The 15,502-nt window shown below is 36.3% G+C and overlaps 1 protein-coding gene across 3 annotated transcripts in view; it reads right to left on the bottom strand.

The window, feature by feature from the left end:
- The window catches only part of ADAMTS18 (ADAM metallopeptidase with thrombospondin type 1 motif 18), a 79,269-nt gene that overhangs the window by 22,022 nt on the left and 41,745 nt on the right, over positions 1–15,502 (bottom strand). For all 3 annotated transcript variants that reach the window (XM_054841062.1, XM_054841063.1, XM_054841065.1), the window contains 5 exons: positions 14,931–15,079; positions 9,233–9,405; positions 7,140–7,270; positions 6,881–7,004; positions 5,404–5,648 (listed from right to left, as the gene is read on the bottom strand). In XM_054841062.1, coding sequence (XP_054697037.1) covers positions 5,404–5,648; positions 6,881–7,004; positions 7,140–7,270; positions 9,233–9,405; positions 14,931–15,079 — 822 coding nt within the window. The remainder of the gene's footprint in view (positions 1–5,403; positions 5,649–6,880; positions 7,005–7,139; positions 7,271–9,232; positions 9,406–14,930; positions 15,080–15,502) is intronic.

Raw genomic sequence — 15,502 nt, 5'->3', positions numbered from 1 at the left:
TTAATAAATACTGTAACAACCAACATCCTAAGCCAGATTCTGATTTCTCTATTCAGTCAAGATTAATTCCATTGACTTTTATGAATTTACTCTTGTTTCGGTAGGATAAATCTAAGCGTGCAGCATATGATGATGGTGGAAAACTGTTTAAAACAAGTTCTAAAACAGGAGCTTCAAAGGAAAGTGAGAGAACACCTGTTTGGAAAGCACCAGTAAAGGAAGAATCACCCGTTGGTTACTTAAGCCAAACCTTAAAACAAAAGGGGTTTTATCCCTTCAATATTTCTAAAGTCACTTTAAACACATCTTAACTAAAAGCTTATAACAAACTATTGTTTTTCAAGAAAGTCCACTAAGGTCATTAAAAGGGAAAAAAAAAAAAGAATATCCTTGAAAGGTCCTGTATGATCTCATTTCTACTTCAGCTGTTTCAAATTTATCTTCTGTTGTTATTGTCTCTCCATTTTTTTACTGTTCACATGCTAAATGTACAACCTTCAGGGATACTGTCCAGCTAATCTCTCCTCACTAAAGGAGAACCCTTTTATCCATTGTCTTGAATCAACATCTGTATCTTATAAGCACATCTTAGCTCTCATTAGCTTACTTTCTCTTTAGGGGAAATCAGTACAAATTTATCATCTAGTAGCTAATAATAAATGTAATGCTTTACAACTGCAACTTGGCTTTCTCCCAGTGGCAGCTAGATCATCAGTAAAGTCATTCCACCTGGCCTCCTTTCTCTTTTTTTCCCTATTGATAAAGAGGAAGTGATTTACTGGTTTTAATTAGATATATTCCTGCTTTGAAGCTCCATTCATCTTCTCTTCCCGTGAATGTCTGCCTCTTTGCAATGCATCCCTTCCATCTGTTACTTACTGCTGTCAAAATAATTTTTTTTCGCAAAGGTTTCACAATTCCTGGATTCAATATTTCACTAAGTTTGAGGTAAACTTCAGTGAGGATACTGATCCCATCTCATCCTGAAAAACTTTACAGTGCTTTCTCAATTGGCTTTGAGTTCTCAAATCAGTCAATTCTTCATCCATTTATTGATAGAATGGAAAGCCAAATTATTAAACTCTCATGCTTTTAAGTTAGTTTATCAATCCCTGGCCATGCAATGTTTTTCATGCCCACACTTGGTTTCTTTTGTCATTTCAGAATCCTTCCAGTAATTCAAGTCAGTCATGGAGGGTGACTGAATACCTCAACAAATGGGTGTCACGAGTGAACCTCATACGAGTTCTGTATCGATAGAGCCCTGTGATGGCAACATCCCTCGTCCCCTGCTAGCCTTTTCTGGAAAGAATTTTCAGCAGTTAGTGGTGCCCAATGGCAGCCCTTATTTCCAAAGCTAGACAAATGATGAATTTGCTGTTTGTTTCCCCTCAAGTTAAGCATTTTTCAGTTAACAGAAAACCACTGACAAGGTCTTCAAATTGAAAGTGCTGACCTTAGATTACCTATGACCAAATGACAGATAAATAAGCTGAATATATTTAACTACTTTAAAAAAGAATTCCAGCATGTTTCCATTTAAGATGAGACAGTTATGCTACAGAAACCATATTTGAAAAACCTGGTATTAATTTCTGATCCTAGATTATCATTTAACTATTATATTTCTACCACTTTGACCTTTGCCTGTTATTTCATCTAGCCTGAATCTGACTGTTTCAGAACTGCCTTCTGAATCCATGAATATTTTTCATTTCAGCTTTTATTGGTTTCTACAAGCCCACAATCACCAAAGTATCAATAATACTAACTGCACCTTCAGAAGGACACAGATGCACAAATTCTGAAGGGCACTGCTTTACTGGGTTACCTCCCTTGCCTTCCCTCCCTCTGTGAAATTAATTCTTGAACAATCCAGAAAGAGTTCTGATGAGTTCTTAAAATCTCATCATGTGTTTACATTTCCAGTAGTTGTGCTAAGGAAATACTAGTCCTACACATTTAATTCCACATTCTTCTCACAATGTTCTCTTCCTCCTCCTCAGAAAATATTTGGCCACTATAGTTTGTATTTTTTCTCCCGCAACCTAGTTAAATTACAGACTCACTGCCCTTTGTCTTCTTTGGTAAGACTTGTTCCCATAATTACATACATATAATATATGTAAATATATATATATATGTGTATTTATTTTTTGGTGAAATTCCAGGGTAAACAAGAAAAGCACTTTATCAGTCTTTTTCTTGTTTCTTACCCATTTTTGAATAGTGGTTAGGACTGCAAAGTCTGATTAAATGATACATGCCCAGCTGAACTATTGGAAACCCTGATAGAAAAGCGGACGCATAGGCACAAACTGTACAAGATATAAATACAAAACATTCAGTAGAATTGCAAGGCTGAACTTGTGATATGCAAGACAATAGGGAATTTTGACATTTTTTTCCTTATTTGGGTTTCATCTTCTCTTAATACATGCTTCAGATGTCTCTTTCAAGAAAGTATTTTGGGGAATGACTGCATTTCAAAGGAAGTGATTGCCTTGAGCACAGACTTGCCAGACCTGTCTGGACGCATCCCTGGGAAGCACTGGTCCCATTCCCTCCTGTGAATGCTGCTCAGCGGACGTGAATAACCTGAACTTTCTGGGTACAGGCAGGCTGATCCGCATTCAGAAACACAGTTGAAAACCTGGACCGTTGGAGTCACTACACAAATGTCTAGCAAGACTACGACTACAAAATTAAACGGGCACAAGCTGTGTTAATCTGTCTTTCAGATTATAGTGGAATGGCAATAAATACACCTACAAAACCTTACATTTTCTGCCCACCTGAATAATAAAAGTTCCTGTGTTTATGCGTGCAATTTATTCAATTTCTCAATACCTGCACTGTGCATTTTTACAAGGGCTTGCACTGAATTCTTCTGGAAAAAAAAAACCTAATCTAGAAAATAAGTATTAAATTTCTTTTGAATATGACCTAGTTAAAAATGAAAAAAAAAAAAAATCTAAACATTACAGGAAGAAGTTGAGGTCCAAACACTGGAAAGCCTTATCTTACTGAAAATCAACTTAATTGGATAAAAAATTGCTGGCAGGACTTTTTTGTATGCTTCTTTGAAAATTACAGATGAGATAAAAATAAAAACCAAGCTACAATGTAGTACACTTAAATATTCGTTTTTCAGCCTTCTATCAGTTTCTAGTATTTATAGTTGAAGTAGGATTTGTTTAATTATTACTGCTGCAAACAGATCTTCAGCAATATGTGTGTTTTCTCATTAAAGCATATTTCTTAAATTTTCATTGGCATTATTGCTCCTTAGAGTTATTGGTAAATCATAAATAATGCAGATATCTGAACACACAACATTTTGCATTTTTTTTTTCAGAATTCAGCTTGTTGAATGTTGCTTAAATTATTGAAAGGGTAAAAAAATCTTAACTACGGCTCATAGATATATATAGATATAGATATAGATATATAAAAAATTGGGGAATAAGTAACTGTAACATTTACAGTCGTTAGAGTCCCTAGTTACCAATGCCAGTGGTGTAGGTATTTCAATAAAAATACAAGGGAAGTTTAAATAAGCTCTCATAGGAGCAATAGCCTCCAGTTAAATGTTAAATCTTAATAAAACTGTTTAGCATAATTTGATAGGATGAAAATAGAAGTGTTATTTGGCATTAAAATTTTTTCTTTAATCTTTATTCTGCAAAGTATGTGCACAATACGCAGCCAAGTCAGTCATCTTGCAGACAATTTATTATTCATACTTTAGCTCTACAATAATACAGTTCAATCTACTTTGTATTATGACAATAAGATTCCCGAGAGTTCAGCTTCACATTTCATAGTATTTATAAGTGTGCTTGTTTCTTTGGTGTAAGGCTATTTTGGAGATGATTTGCAGACAGGGTAGTCTACTTGTAGACCAAACTCTTCCTTGGACTAACACGTCCCTATTGATATATACACTCTAAATGAAAATTCTTCAACAGAAAAAATGTTTTTAAAAGGCATTGCAAATTGTGATAATAATTTGTGAAAACACACGCCCTTAGCCCATGTCAAACTGGCCGTTCAAAAATGTGTGTTCATCCCAAAGTACTTTAACATGTTTTCATGGTCCATGAACTTCACTGATTCTTAAAGATACCTTTAAGTACATTACCCAGTATGAATAGCAGTAAGGCTCTTCAGTATTCCAAATAAAAACTTTACTGAACAGTTGTGAAAGTTTAAATAATCCTTGAAGAATATATTACATGTCACAGTCTATACTCACTGTGTTTCTTAGTTCAACAGAACAAAGCTGTGTAAGGGAGACAGGATGCAGAGTTTGGCTCCTGCGAAACTTCTGCAGAGAGCAGTTTGCAGTTACGGTGTTACACGGTGGGGCAGGAACCACGGATTGCTGCCTCAGAGACTGCGTAGAGCACTCGCTCTCACGCTCCTCGAGTGCTCGCCAGAGGAAGCTGTGTGATAGTGAGCTGACCAGAGTATTGCTGGAAGGTGTGGGAAGGAATTGAATCCCTTCTGGGGAGGGCTCCTTCCTTCTCACAGGGAAGCATTCATCAAAACAGACATAACGGATGAGTTACAAAGCCCAGGGTTTGCTAGAGCTTTCTAACAAAGCAGGCAAACTACTGTAGCTAACTGGGAGTAAAGACTTTGGCAATTCAGCCAGAAATTGACCCTCAAATGTTCTGATACATTTTAAAAGAAAATCTAGTAAAGTAACCTAATGCAGAGAGAGATTTTTCTTAAAACAGAAGTATTAGTGACCAATTTCAAAACTGCAACACTGGAACAAACCATGTAAGTACCAAATTTACTTTCCGCTAAATACAGGTTCAACACAGGACATCTGGCAGACAGAGTAGGTGATACAAACTTGACTGGGAGATAAACATATATAAAATTCATTATTTTAGATGCTATCACCAATAAAACAGAATCAACCAAAATGACAAAGAGGCCAATGTGTGGTAGTTTGACCATCTGTGTCCCAAGGTAGATTTAAACATGGCTACATGTGCCTGCAGTTTCAGGAGCAGCATTTGAAACTGTTACCATTACACCTTGCCATAATGTTAGATTTAATTTTTACATCACTGAATTTTATTGGATGCCATTTATGGGATGTGTTTATAATCTCTGTTACCACTGTGCAGCAACTGAGAAATAATGCTATATGGTGTGTTTTACGCACCTTCCTTTTCATTGAGTTTGTGACAGTTTACTAAACTTCAGACCTCGATAAACTGGTGAAAGTCCTTTGAATCTAGCATGACCACACAATTAAGTCTGAATACTGTTGTGACTCAACGCTATTCTTTAATCTTGCTGAGAGCTACAGTGCAGAGCGAAAGCTGTCGTTACTAATTCTGTAATAGACATCAAGGGAAGAATAAACAGAAGCAAGCTTACTTCAAAGACCAGCGTCTCATTAGTCGGTCCTGCCGCATATAGACTCTCTGGATGGTTAAAAGAGCGTTGATAATCAAAAACTGTTCCAGCGAAAGAGAACTTTCCTGGCCAGTCAATTGTCCAGTCTCCTGTTAGATAATACTTTTTACTGAGGTTGCGCACTGCAAGGTAGCTGGTCGAGATTTGCATTTCCTGGAGCTGTATACTGCGTGCTCCTGCTGGAATAGTGACCACGGCATAGTAGTCTGAAATGAAAGAAGTAAGCAACATTTTTGCAATTGTCATACAGGTAGAGATGCCTTATCATTTTTGAGCTAATTTTAACTTTTTGCAGTTTAAACAGTATTGAAGACAGCTGTTCTGATCCACCAAAGTTACTTTGTTTTCACAAGGAGAAACCAGTTCTGATTTTAACCCCCCTACGCAGCCTGTAATCAGAGTAACTCAGAGGTATTTCAACTCCTGGAATTTTTCTTTGTGATTAAAGACAAGAAAAAGCAAGTTCACCTTAGAAAAATGCAGAACAGACGAATGGTGGTTTCACTGTAATTATTTTACCGTGTTTTCCCTGCCGTTCCCTACAGTAGTTTGGAAGGTACTGCTTCCATCATGGACAAGGTTTTTGAGTTGAGATGCACTGGGATGCAGAGAGTTTTCACAGAGCCCTGTGCACCACTGGATCTCCCTGCTGTGAGCCATTGCACTGAGCATGTGAGCACGAATGAGATCTCACTCATTCTACAGTCAGACGAGACACCGCTGACAATCTCCAACACGTACTGCACACAGCGAATTTTGCAGAGCAGTTTAAATTATCTTTCTAGCACTGCATCTCTGTATTACTATATCCTAAACAATTTCCTGGCCTATATTACTGTAGTATTGACATGTCTTATGAACAACAGTAAATGGAGCCTCAAAATACCCCTGTGGGTATAGAAATATTATCTGCATTTTATGCCTGAGAAACTGAGGCACAGTGAGATTGTTTCAGAGGAAGCCTGTGACAGTCCACTAAAGAAAAGTCCACCTCCCAGTGACTGGATCATCTGTTGAATCAGCTGGACAGCTTCCAGGAAACTTAATTTGAAAATGGACATGGAAATACTGTCATGTTTGGCATTATGCTGTGTATCGCTTTTTATATCTTCTACAGTCCCATTCCAGGCAGCTGTTGACAGCTATTTTTTCACTTGCTTGAATCCTAAAATCTTTTAAGAGGAAATTCACACGTAAAGGGAAAATGTGGCTTAAGAAACAAGAGGAATGCTTGCAAATTAACTAACCAAGACTTATGGTCATAGCTTTCTTGTTACCAAGAAACAGGAGAAATGTGAACTCTCCTCTCACTCTCCCTGTGATTTTCAGTTCACATCTGGACTTTTAGCCACTGCCCTAATGAGCAAGGAGTCATATACATTACATGGGGATACAGCAGAGCAATGAGTTGATGATCATGTGGAACAGCTTTCCTTACCATTAGCTTTGTGCTGGATCAAGTATTGGCCTTTAAAGAACTTGCACGTTGAATTATCTCCTTTACAAACTCCACAAGCATCCAATGCAGCTTTGGAACCAAGTTCATGATCACACCCTACTTGCTGCAACCAAAAGGCACAAGTGAAGGACTCAGACATAAGGGAATTTGAAGAAACAGCTGAATTTTCCATAAAGGAGTGAATTGCCCACTTAAAAAAATAGACATTGGGATTGTAAGAAACTTAATTTTATCTTACTTCACATATTCCATCAATGCAAACATCATATTTATTTGGAGAACACAGAGTTCCATCCTTCACTTTGCTGGACATTGCAAAGAAAAAGTCAAAGTCTTCAGCTGTGCAGTACAATTTACATCTATCTTCCTCTGGGAAAAAACAACCCAAAAAACAAGACAAGAAAGTATTAGCAGACCTGCAGCACCATTTGGTTTTTTTTCTAAAAAAACGAAAAAGGCATTTGGCTATTGTTTCTTCCTGCATCCTAGATGAATGCAGGAAGCTACAAGGATTAATTGTGTGTGGTGACATATTAGGACCCCAAGATGGGCAGAAATAGCTTACATTATGCTATTTTAAAAGAACCTGTGGGTTTCACTCTCCACAGATGGAATTAAGAATTCAAACCAGTGTGACAACATGCACATTGCATTAGGTCTGCTGATGTGGCCCTGATTTCAGTTCCACTGGTTCACAGTTGAAAATTTCTTTTTTTATTAAGAGAAATGGAAGATTGTAATAATTTAATTTTTAGTTAAAATTCGAAAAAGATATAAGATGGCACAAATGATCAGTTCAGTTGAAAGCTTGGACTGGGGCCAGATTTTGCCCTAAAAAAAGTGCTTTTCCTCTAAAAAATCCCAACCATTGTCAATCAAATTTCTTCTTATACACGGGTGGTAGCTTACACTTATAAAGGGCTGATTGATTCTACATAGCTAAAAAGAGTCATACAATTGTAAATATTGTCACAACTGCCAAAATACACAATTTTAATACAAATAGTAAGTGCAACAAATAAAATGGTGTAACAAAATTTTGAAGAACATGAAATTGGATTCAGAATAGTATCCTTTTATTCTTAAATAAGCAGCTGGATTTTCAATAGCACTTTCTACAGAGGCAAGGCATCTGTAGCAATTTTGAAAACCGGATGCTGTTTTCAGGACTATAAATGTAGATCTTGGGGGAGATTTTGAAAAGCAGCTAAGAGAGTAACACAGGCGTTTTCAAGTTCAGAGTCACTTGAGGACATCTTGGTTTTGAAAATCATGCCCTTTGTCCCTAATTTTAAGCTCCTATTCCTTTCAGTAAATGCAGCCTCTACCTTTAAAACCAATGTAGGCTACCTTAATTTCTGTTAAACAAAATGCATTATGCTCTCTATTGTACAACACCCATTGTTACATGCTGTGAAACTATTTCCTCTTTCCCTGTTCACAATGGCTGTTAGAACGTAGATTTCTGAATACCCACGAAAATGTCTGCAAAGTCTTTTGAAGAAAATATAACTGGGCTATGAATGAAAGTTACATGTATGTGTATGTACATATATATATAAAATTATACACTTGTTATCATCAAAAGCAAATGTGTACAAGTGCTAAACAAAGCAGCTACAATGTGATATAATCCAGCCACTTTTATTCAAGTAGTAGCAATTGCAGCTCCAAACTGTGTTTTCAAACTGCAGAAAATACTTCTTGTATCTATAAAAATGAATACTGATTCAAAATATTTGCAAAATTAAGATGCGTAAAGTAAAAATAGACTTTGCTTGTACAAAAGGCAAACAGTTATTGAGACCTGAACTTTATAAAGATCTCTTAGTAAAAGATGACTTTAAAAAATTTATGCCAGTACATTGTTTGTTTTTCCAATTCTCATGGGACTATACCAACAGAAAAGTCAAAAGGTTGATTTATTGTTACGTTTCGAAATCTGAGAACATTCCAAAGGAAGGAAGATTCTGGTAGTGTTCTTCTGGGAGCTCACATTTCCCATGCTGAAAAATCCATGGAAATTGTTTTGTTTTCACACTAACAGATATGTAATATAAAATGAAAGAGAGGGGTAGCAACAGCCAGGGAGTCATGCTAAGGACAAAGGTTTAAATTCCCAACCAAAATGAATTCTGCATGTTCATACAGGCAGTATCGCACAGGAGGCCGGATTCAACTATGCTAGAAAGCAAACACATCTCCAATAAGCCAACTGAATTTCTATTTGCTTACATCAGGGTGATATTTGCCCAGAGAATATGGATGAATTACAGCTTACAGCTTGCTTCCTGCAATTGCCTTTGTCCATCAGAGCTGTGGCATAATTACCTTCCACTTTAGTATATGGCTTCCATTTGTAGTACCATCCCCGGAAAGGTTTGCTGTTGTATTCTGCACACTGCTGGGCACGGAAATCCAAACTATTGGCTGGACATGGCTGATTATTACAAAGTTGATAAATACGACTGGAACCTTGGCAGAATTTGCCACCATACTGTGGCCTGAAAAATAAAAAGTAAAAAAAAAATTCTTTTGCAAAACCTACTTTTTGTGTGATTGGCATGTTACATGTGTATTAACAGAGAAAATGAAAGGACAGGTTGTCTTAGGAGAGGAGTATTTCTTCTACGGGCCATTAATTTTCACCGTTCCTAAACCCAAGCAGAGCGGTTGCCATGAATTATCTACTTGGATCACTGCAAACTCAGCAAAGATGCAACCATCTAGAGGTGAGTCATGTTCTCACTAATTTAAATTTATAGGGCTATTTTATATTGGCTGGTTTCAATCTTGTTATATAGCTATTTTTACTCTGCTGTAACCCAGGAATGAACATGTGCAAAGAATTACCTATCACAATAAGAGTTAATAAAGGATAACATAACACTGATCAAACATAAACAGAATGAATAATTACATTTGGTTGTTCATTTGTTTTGTAAATCATTTTGAAAAAATGTGCTTTAAAACAGTCAAAGGAAAAAAGGACTCTGCACAGTTGCCCTGCTTTAGGAAAACACTGGAATTCATGGAGAACTTTAAACATGTCACATCCACTTCAGCAAACTTTACCTGGGCATTTCCCTTAATTTGAATAAAAATAGCACATTCTATTACTTTGCTAGTATCCTTTGTTATCAGAATCATAGTTTTTAACTATTTAGTCTATGCACACGACTGTAAAAAATGTAACATGTAAGACTCGCTCTTTTTAAAGTGACTGAGAGCTCTCACAAGCTGCTGAGAAATGTATTCACTTTTGTATTCCTTATGGATATACACAGGAATTCACTGGTGTTATTTCTGCAGTTTCACAATGCTCAGATATACATCTGCAAGTACTGAACCAAATCTTCACCAAATTCTAAAAATTCTTTGTCTTATTATACAATTTCTTGCGTCAAGCAAAAAGAAATGTAAAAATGCACATATTTATATAATGATTCTTAAAAATTAGGGAACATACATACTTGGAAGACAAGCTATGACCTTTCAGTGGACAGTTTGCCCATGTTACACACACATTCAGGAAAAAAATCAGACTAATATAAAAGATACTGAATAATAATAATAAATTAATAATAATTATTATTAATAATAATCGTATTAAAAATACAGTTGCAAAAAGTATGATTTGTTTGTTTAAATCCCTATACACTATGTTATAACTATTCCCCATATCAAGTATCCCATGGAACTTCTCTTGACATGCATCTGACTGGCGGAACATGGAGACAGCCTGGTGCAACATGGATGAGTAAATCCAGGTGCTTTTTCTTTTTGCTTTATTACAAATTTTAACCCTCATATGTGTAAGCCTCTAACCAAGTTGGGGCTTGGGTTTTATGTTTTGAATCAGCTTTGAATGTACACAATACCTGGCTTTTCCAGAATTCTGGGCTACAAAACAATCATTCAAAGGAAGAGGTGGAAACCCACCTGTTCCTCTATTTAAAACTGGGTTAAAGCACCAGCAAAATGTGTTGTGGAAACAAAACAACCTCCAGTGACTTTTCTTGAGGTCACCCACTAGCTACCCCAACACCGGGTATAATGGCAAAGGTCTTAAAACGAAGTCAGATTTTCTGTCCTAGTAGGTGGCAATTCAGTTTGTGACAGGCAGGGAGGATATGTAACATCAGTGAAGTCAAGGAGTATTTATGTTGACTTTGTGCAATTGGTGAGAGATTTGAGTTAAGGCAGCCAAACTGCTGGGTCCTTACTCAATTCTCTACAGACTTCCTTTACAACTTCAGCACATGTATGATTTTTGACCTCCTTCAGCCCCAGAGAGCAAATCTGCTTTAGTGTAAGGAAAAGAAGCAACCTTCTTCCAAGTAAATGCCACCAAACAAGCAATATAATAGAATTATTTATGGCTAGATCGTGATTTCTAGCCACAGTCTTGCCTTTGAGGATGGTATAAAATTCCACCAAACTAAGGGAGCACTGAAAGAGGCATTTTGTTTCCCAGCTCTGTTAAGGCATTTTAATATTGCAGCACACTCCCATTACTGAAACTGTTGGCCAGAGAATTATGGAAACTTCCCCACCTTCGATTTTTACCAACAAGATGTCAGTAAGAGTTAGGTAATCTACAGGCAACTAGAAGTAGATCTGCAAAACCTAATTTCTGAGAAAATACTATTATCTACACTGACAAAATCACGCTTTTATTGGTGATGTTTATACCACCAGTAGATTTTGGTTTGACTGCCTACAGAAGCTCTGTTAGTACAACTGTGCTTACAAAGGAATGCTTGCACAGAGGGTATCCCAGTATTTCTATAGTGGTACAGTGGTCCTAATACAGATATAACCTAAACTTTTCATCCATCTTCGTACCTTCCCAGCATTGGCATGTAGAGGTAAAGATACCTGCGTGAATAGATGCTGTTAGGGTGATAGTGTTAGACGTGAGAAACTTGGTGAGAAAGGCCAGCAAAAAAACAGTCTCCAAAGAATGATTTTTAAAAGGAGTGTAAATTCAAAGATGTAAATATTCCACTTCATATAAGACTCAAATATTAAAATGCTACAAGAGTAGCTTAAATTAATTTTGCAGTACACTTTTAAGAATAGACTTCATGAACAATGGAAATAAAATGGATATTCACTACAAAGCAAGAGAGAGAGTGAGAAATCCTGCAATTAATCTGATCAAGGAAAGTATTTTATGTATTACAAAGGAAATTAGACTCTGAAATTCTGGACTCCTATTTTGTCATGTTTTGTAATTGTTTAAATTCGAGTGAGAACATTTCTGCTCATATTATGACCATATTATGATAGTATCACAAAGGTAGACTATTTTATTCTGCATGAATTTGGAAGGTCTACAAGGTCTTTCACAGTCTTCATTTTTAATTAGTATTTTAAATGGCATCATTACTTTGCACCAGTTTACATCTGCATTGTCTGTAATCACTGTTACAGATGTTGTACACAAAAGATTAAAAAGATGTGTTCAAGCAATTTTGTTTCAGTTTTTTGATTGCATACATGCCTAAATCTCCATTCTACTCTTGCTGAACAATGCACTATTGTGAAGTGGGCAGGATGCAGTCCCACAGATATGATTTAGGTATTAATTTAAATCTCTCGGGCAGTCTTCAGGTTCTTTCCAGCTAAACTATTAAATTATGTAATCTATTTCTATCTTGGAAAAGTACCTCAATTGTAAAATGTTGTGATGTATGAAAACCAGATCCATGAAATCACACCGTGACAATTTACAGAACCGTAATGATTTTAGCAAATCTGCATAGTTCTGTGTTCTGCAGATGACCTCCATAGGTGTTTGTCGGTATGAATTTGTACGTAACTCGTGGTAATTCAGAAGCCATACACAGAGCTGTCTGGGTGTGGTCACAAGGCCTGTCTTAAAATTGTCAAGAGAAAGGAAATTGAATTGGTTGGATATTATTTGCAAGAGGACAATTTCACATACAAACACAAATAATGAGATTTTCATAAGCAGCAGCCTGAACCTGTGTTCTTCACCTGCCTCTAAGCTCCTAACAGGATGCGTCACCTTTAAAATCATTGGAAACCTAGAAATCTCCCTCAACGTTCATAAGAAGTCAGTTGCTTTGAGAAATTTGAAAACTCATTTTAGAGCCCAGTCAGTTCTTCAGAGATCCACACCCCATATCCTAATCTCTTACAGAAATACATGTTATTCTTTGTCATTCGCAAAATTTTGCTATCCAAAAATGTCTATCAAGATTTTGAACAAAATAAACATTAGGTCCTACACAAATCTGGATTAGGAAAAGTGAAATAAATATAGTACCTATGAAATAATATGTGTACTGGAATATATAAACATCTGAAATATATTTCAGAAGTTCAAAAAGAAAGGAATCATTATTCTTTGTTTATGTGTAGTTATAGAGGTGAACAATGAACAGTGACTTGGTTATAAATCGTTCCATGTGGTGTAACACTGAAAATGGATAGTATCATTTTTCTAATGATTCCACATTTATACAAAAGTGCTGTGATGGGAAATACAGCTACCTGGATACTTGTACACTGTTGTGTGGATGGCTTATTTATAGTCCTGTCATTTCATCACTCTGACTCTGAGAGAGATTTATAGTATCTTCTCTTTGCTCTAACTGAATTATCACTAATATAATAAAATCAAATTTAGTATAAACACGATCCCGTTCTGGTATCAAGTCTTGGTTACATCAGGTCTCGCATCAAGTTTTAAATATGTAACGCTGCAGTAAAAGACACCCTTCATGTTAAAGAGCTTCTATTTGAAGACCATTTGAAATCATTACCAGTTATAATAGTGCGCCAAACTGAAACATTTCAATTACTGGACATTATTCTGTCACACAGGGAGAGCAAGGGAAGGCTTATGAATAAATGCAAAGAACAATGTGCATACATACAAGCTTAGCAGGCAAAACAGGGACCAGAGTAGGAAGACCAAAATATATATATGACATGTAATCGAAACTCTGCATTCTCTTGCTATATTGTTTAATAAAGGAAACTATCCAAGTAATTTTATTTATCAAAATACACTGAGAAACAACAGAAAAGGTTGAGAAAATGCTCTGCTGTGGATCTGCAAAAATTGGCTTGACTGAGTGAGGGTAATAAAGACTATTTTAACTAACTCACATTTTCCTATAACATAGTATATGAAGCGTGGATATTATTACTGCAGCACTGTATAGTAGGTGTGAGGCTTCTTTAGAGCCTCATATAAACTGTGTCATATTTTCTCTGGTTTTTATTACTGCAGTTTAAATGTTGTTTTTATTGTGTGCAATGAAGAATACACGTGTCTATGCCTGTTGAAGTTGTGTATGAAATAAAACAGTGAAATCCTTTTTCCTTCTAAGTTGAAGCAAATTGAGTACTTGGGAAAGATGCTAGTCAGGTAACACTTTACTTCTACTTTGAAATAGTATTGTAAGGAATAGTAGTCTTTCCAGTGATAAGACACTCACTAGAGGAAAATACCAGAAATGTTTCATAAGTTAGCATACAATTCTGGGGTTCAGCAACTTTATTCTGACCTGTGAAACAGATAAGAATGCAAAGAACCTGACAGACCTACAAAGACATCTGTCTACAACCACTTTGATATCAACTTTAAACATTTTTGTTTTATTATCCTGGATAATATGATCTCATCATAAGTCTTAATAGCTTTTAAGACATTTTTCCCTTGCTCTTAAATTATTAGGTGTGAATATGTCTGTCTGGCCTTTGGTTACTTCTGCAGGTATTTGATAAACTGTAGTGTCACAAAATAAATTGAGAAAGTTGGGCTGTAGATGTTCTAGTACTCTAGCAGCCTTCAGACAGCCACTGCTTTCTAGTATCAGGACATATTTCTGTCCTTCAGCTACTGACTGGTCACACTGGACATGAAAGAAAGGTCTTAGAAATATTTTCACACATACTATTTCCCTCCAGAAATGGACTCTTATTTTTTTTGTTCTAAAAACTTAGGTAGTTAGTATAAAAATAATACCTTTTCATATCTATGTCTTACTTTGGATTATTGCAGTGTCTTTCTTGATATGTGACCCCACCTCCACAAGTGCGAGTACACTCTGACCACTCAGACCAGGCAGACCATTGGCCATTTACAGGCTTGGGTCCATGATCACCATATTTGACACACTGTCCTCTTCGACACCACTGCCAAAAGAACGCCAAAAAATATCCCATCAGAGTTAGCGGTACCCAGTAGATGCAAAAAAGAAAAAAATCCACATTTAAAGCTCCAATGCTTAACCCTAATAAACATGAGGTCACCCATTGAACTCAATGAGACAGCTAACAGGACAAGGACTCTGAAGTAGGACATTGACCCACACAATGGTATAGAGAAGTAATGTCCTAAAATTTGTCTGAGTTCTGAGTTGAAGATCTCTGAGGTACAAATTTTCAAAACTGTTCTCTTGGAGAGTATCTTTTTGGCTTACTCTTCCCCAAAAAATCCATGTTAATTTATGGTCCTCTGCTGTCAGAATCTCAAAACTTCCCACGTAATTTAAAAGTAGCCTGCTAAAATGCTGCTAAAATTTCTCCCTTTTGTCATTCAATTATGAAATATTGCAC

This window comes from Grus americana, chromosome 13 (assembly GCF_028858705.1).
Source record: "Grus americana isolate bGruAme1 chromosome 13, bGruAme1.mat, whole genome shotgun sequence".
Classification (NCBI taxonomy): Eukaryota; Metazoa; Chordata; class Aves; order Gruiformes; family Gruidae; genus Grus; species Grus americana.
Note: the sequence above shows the minus strand (reverse complement) of the source record. Positions and strands in the feature narration are given on the sequence as shown.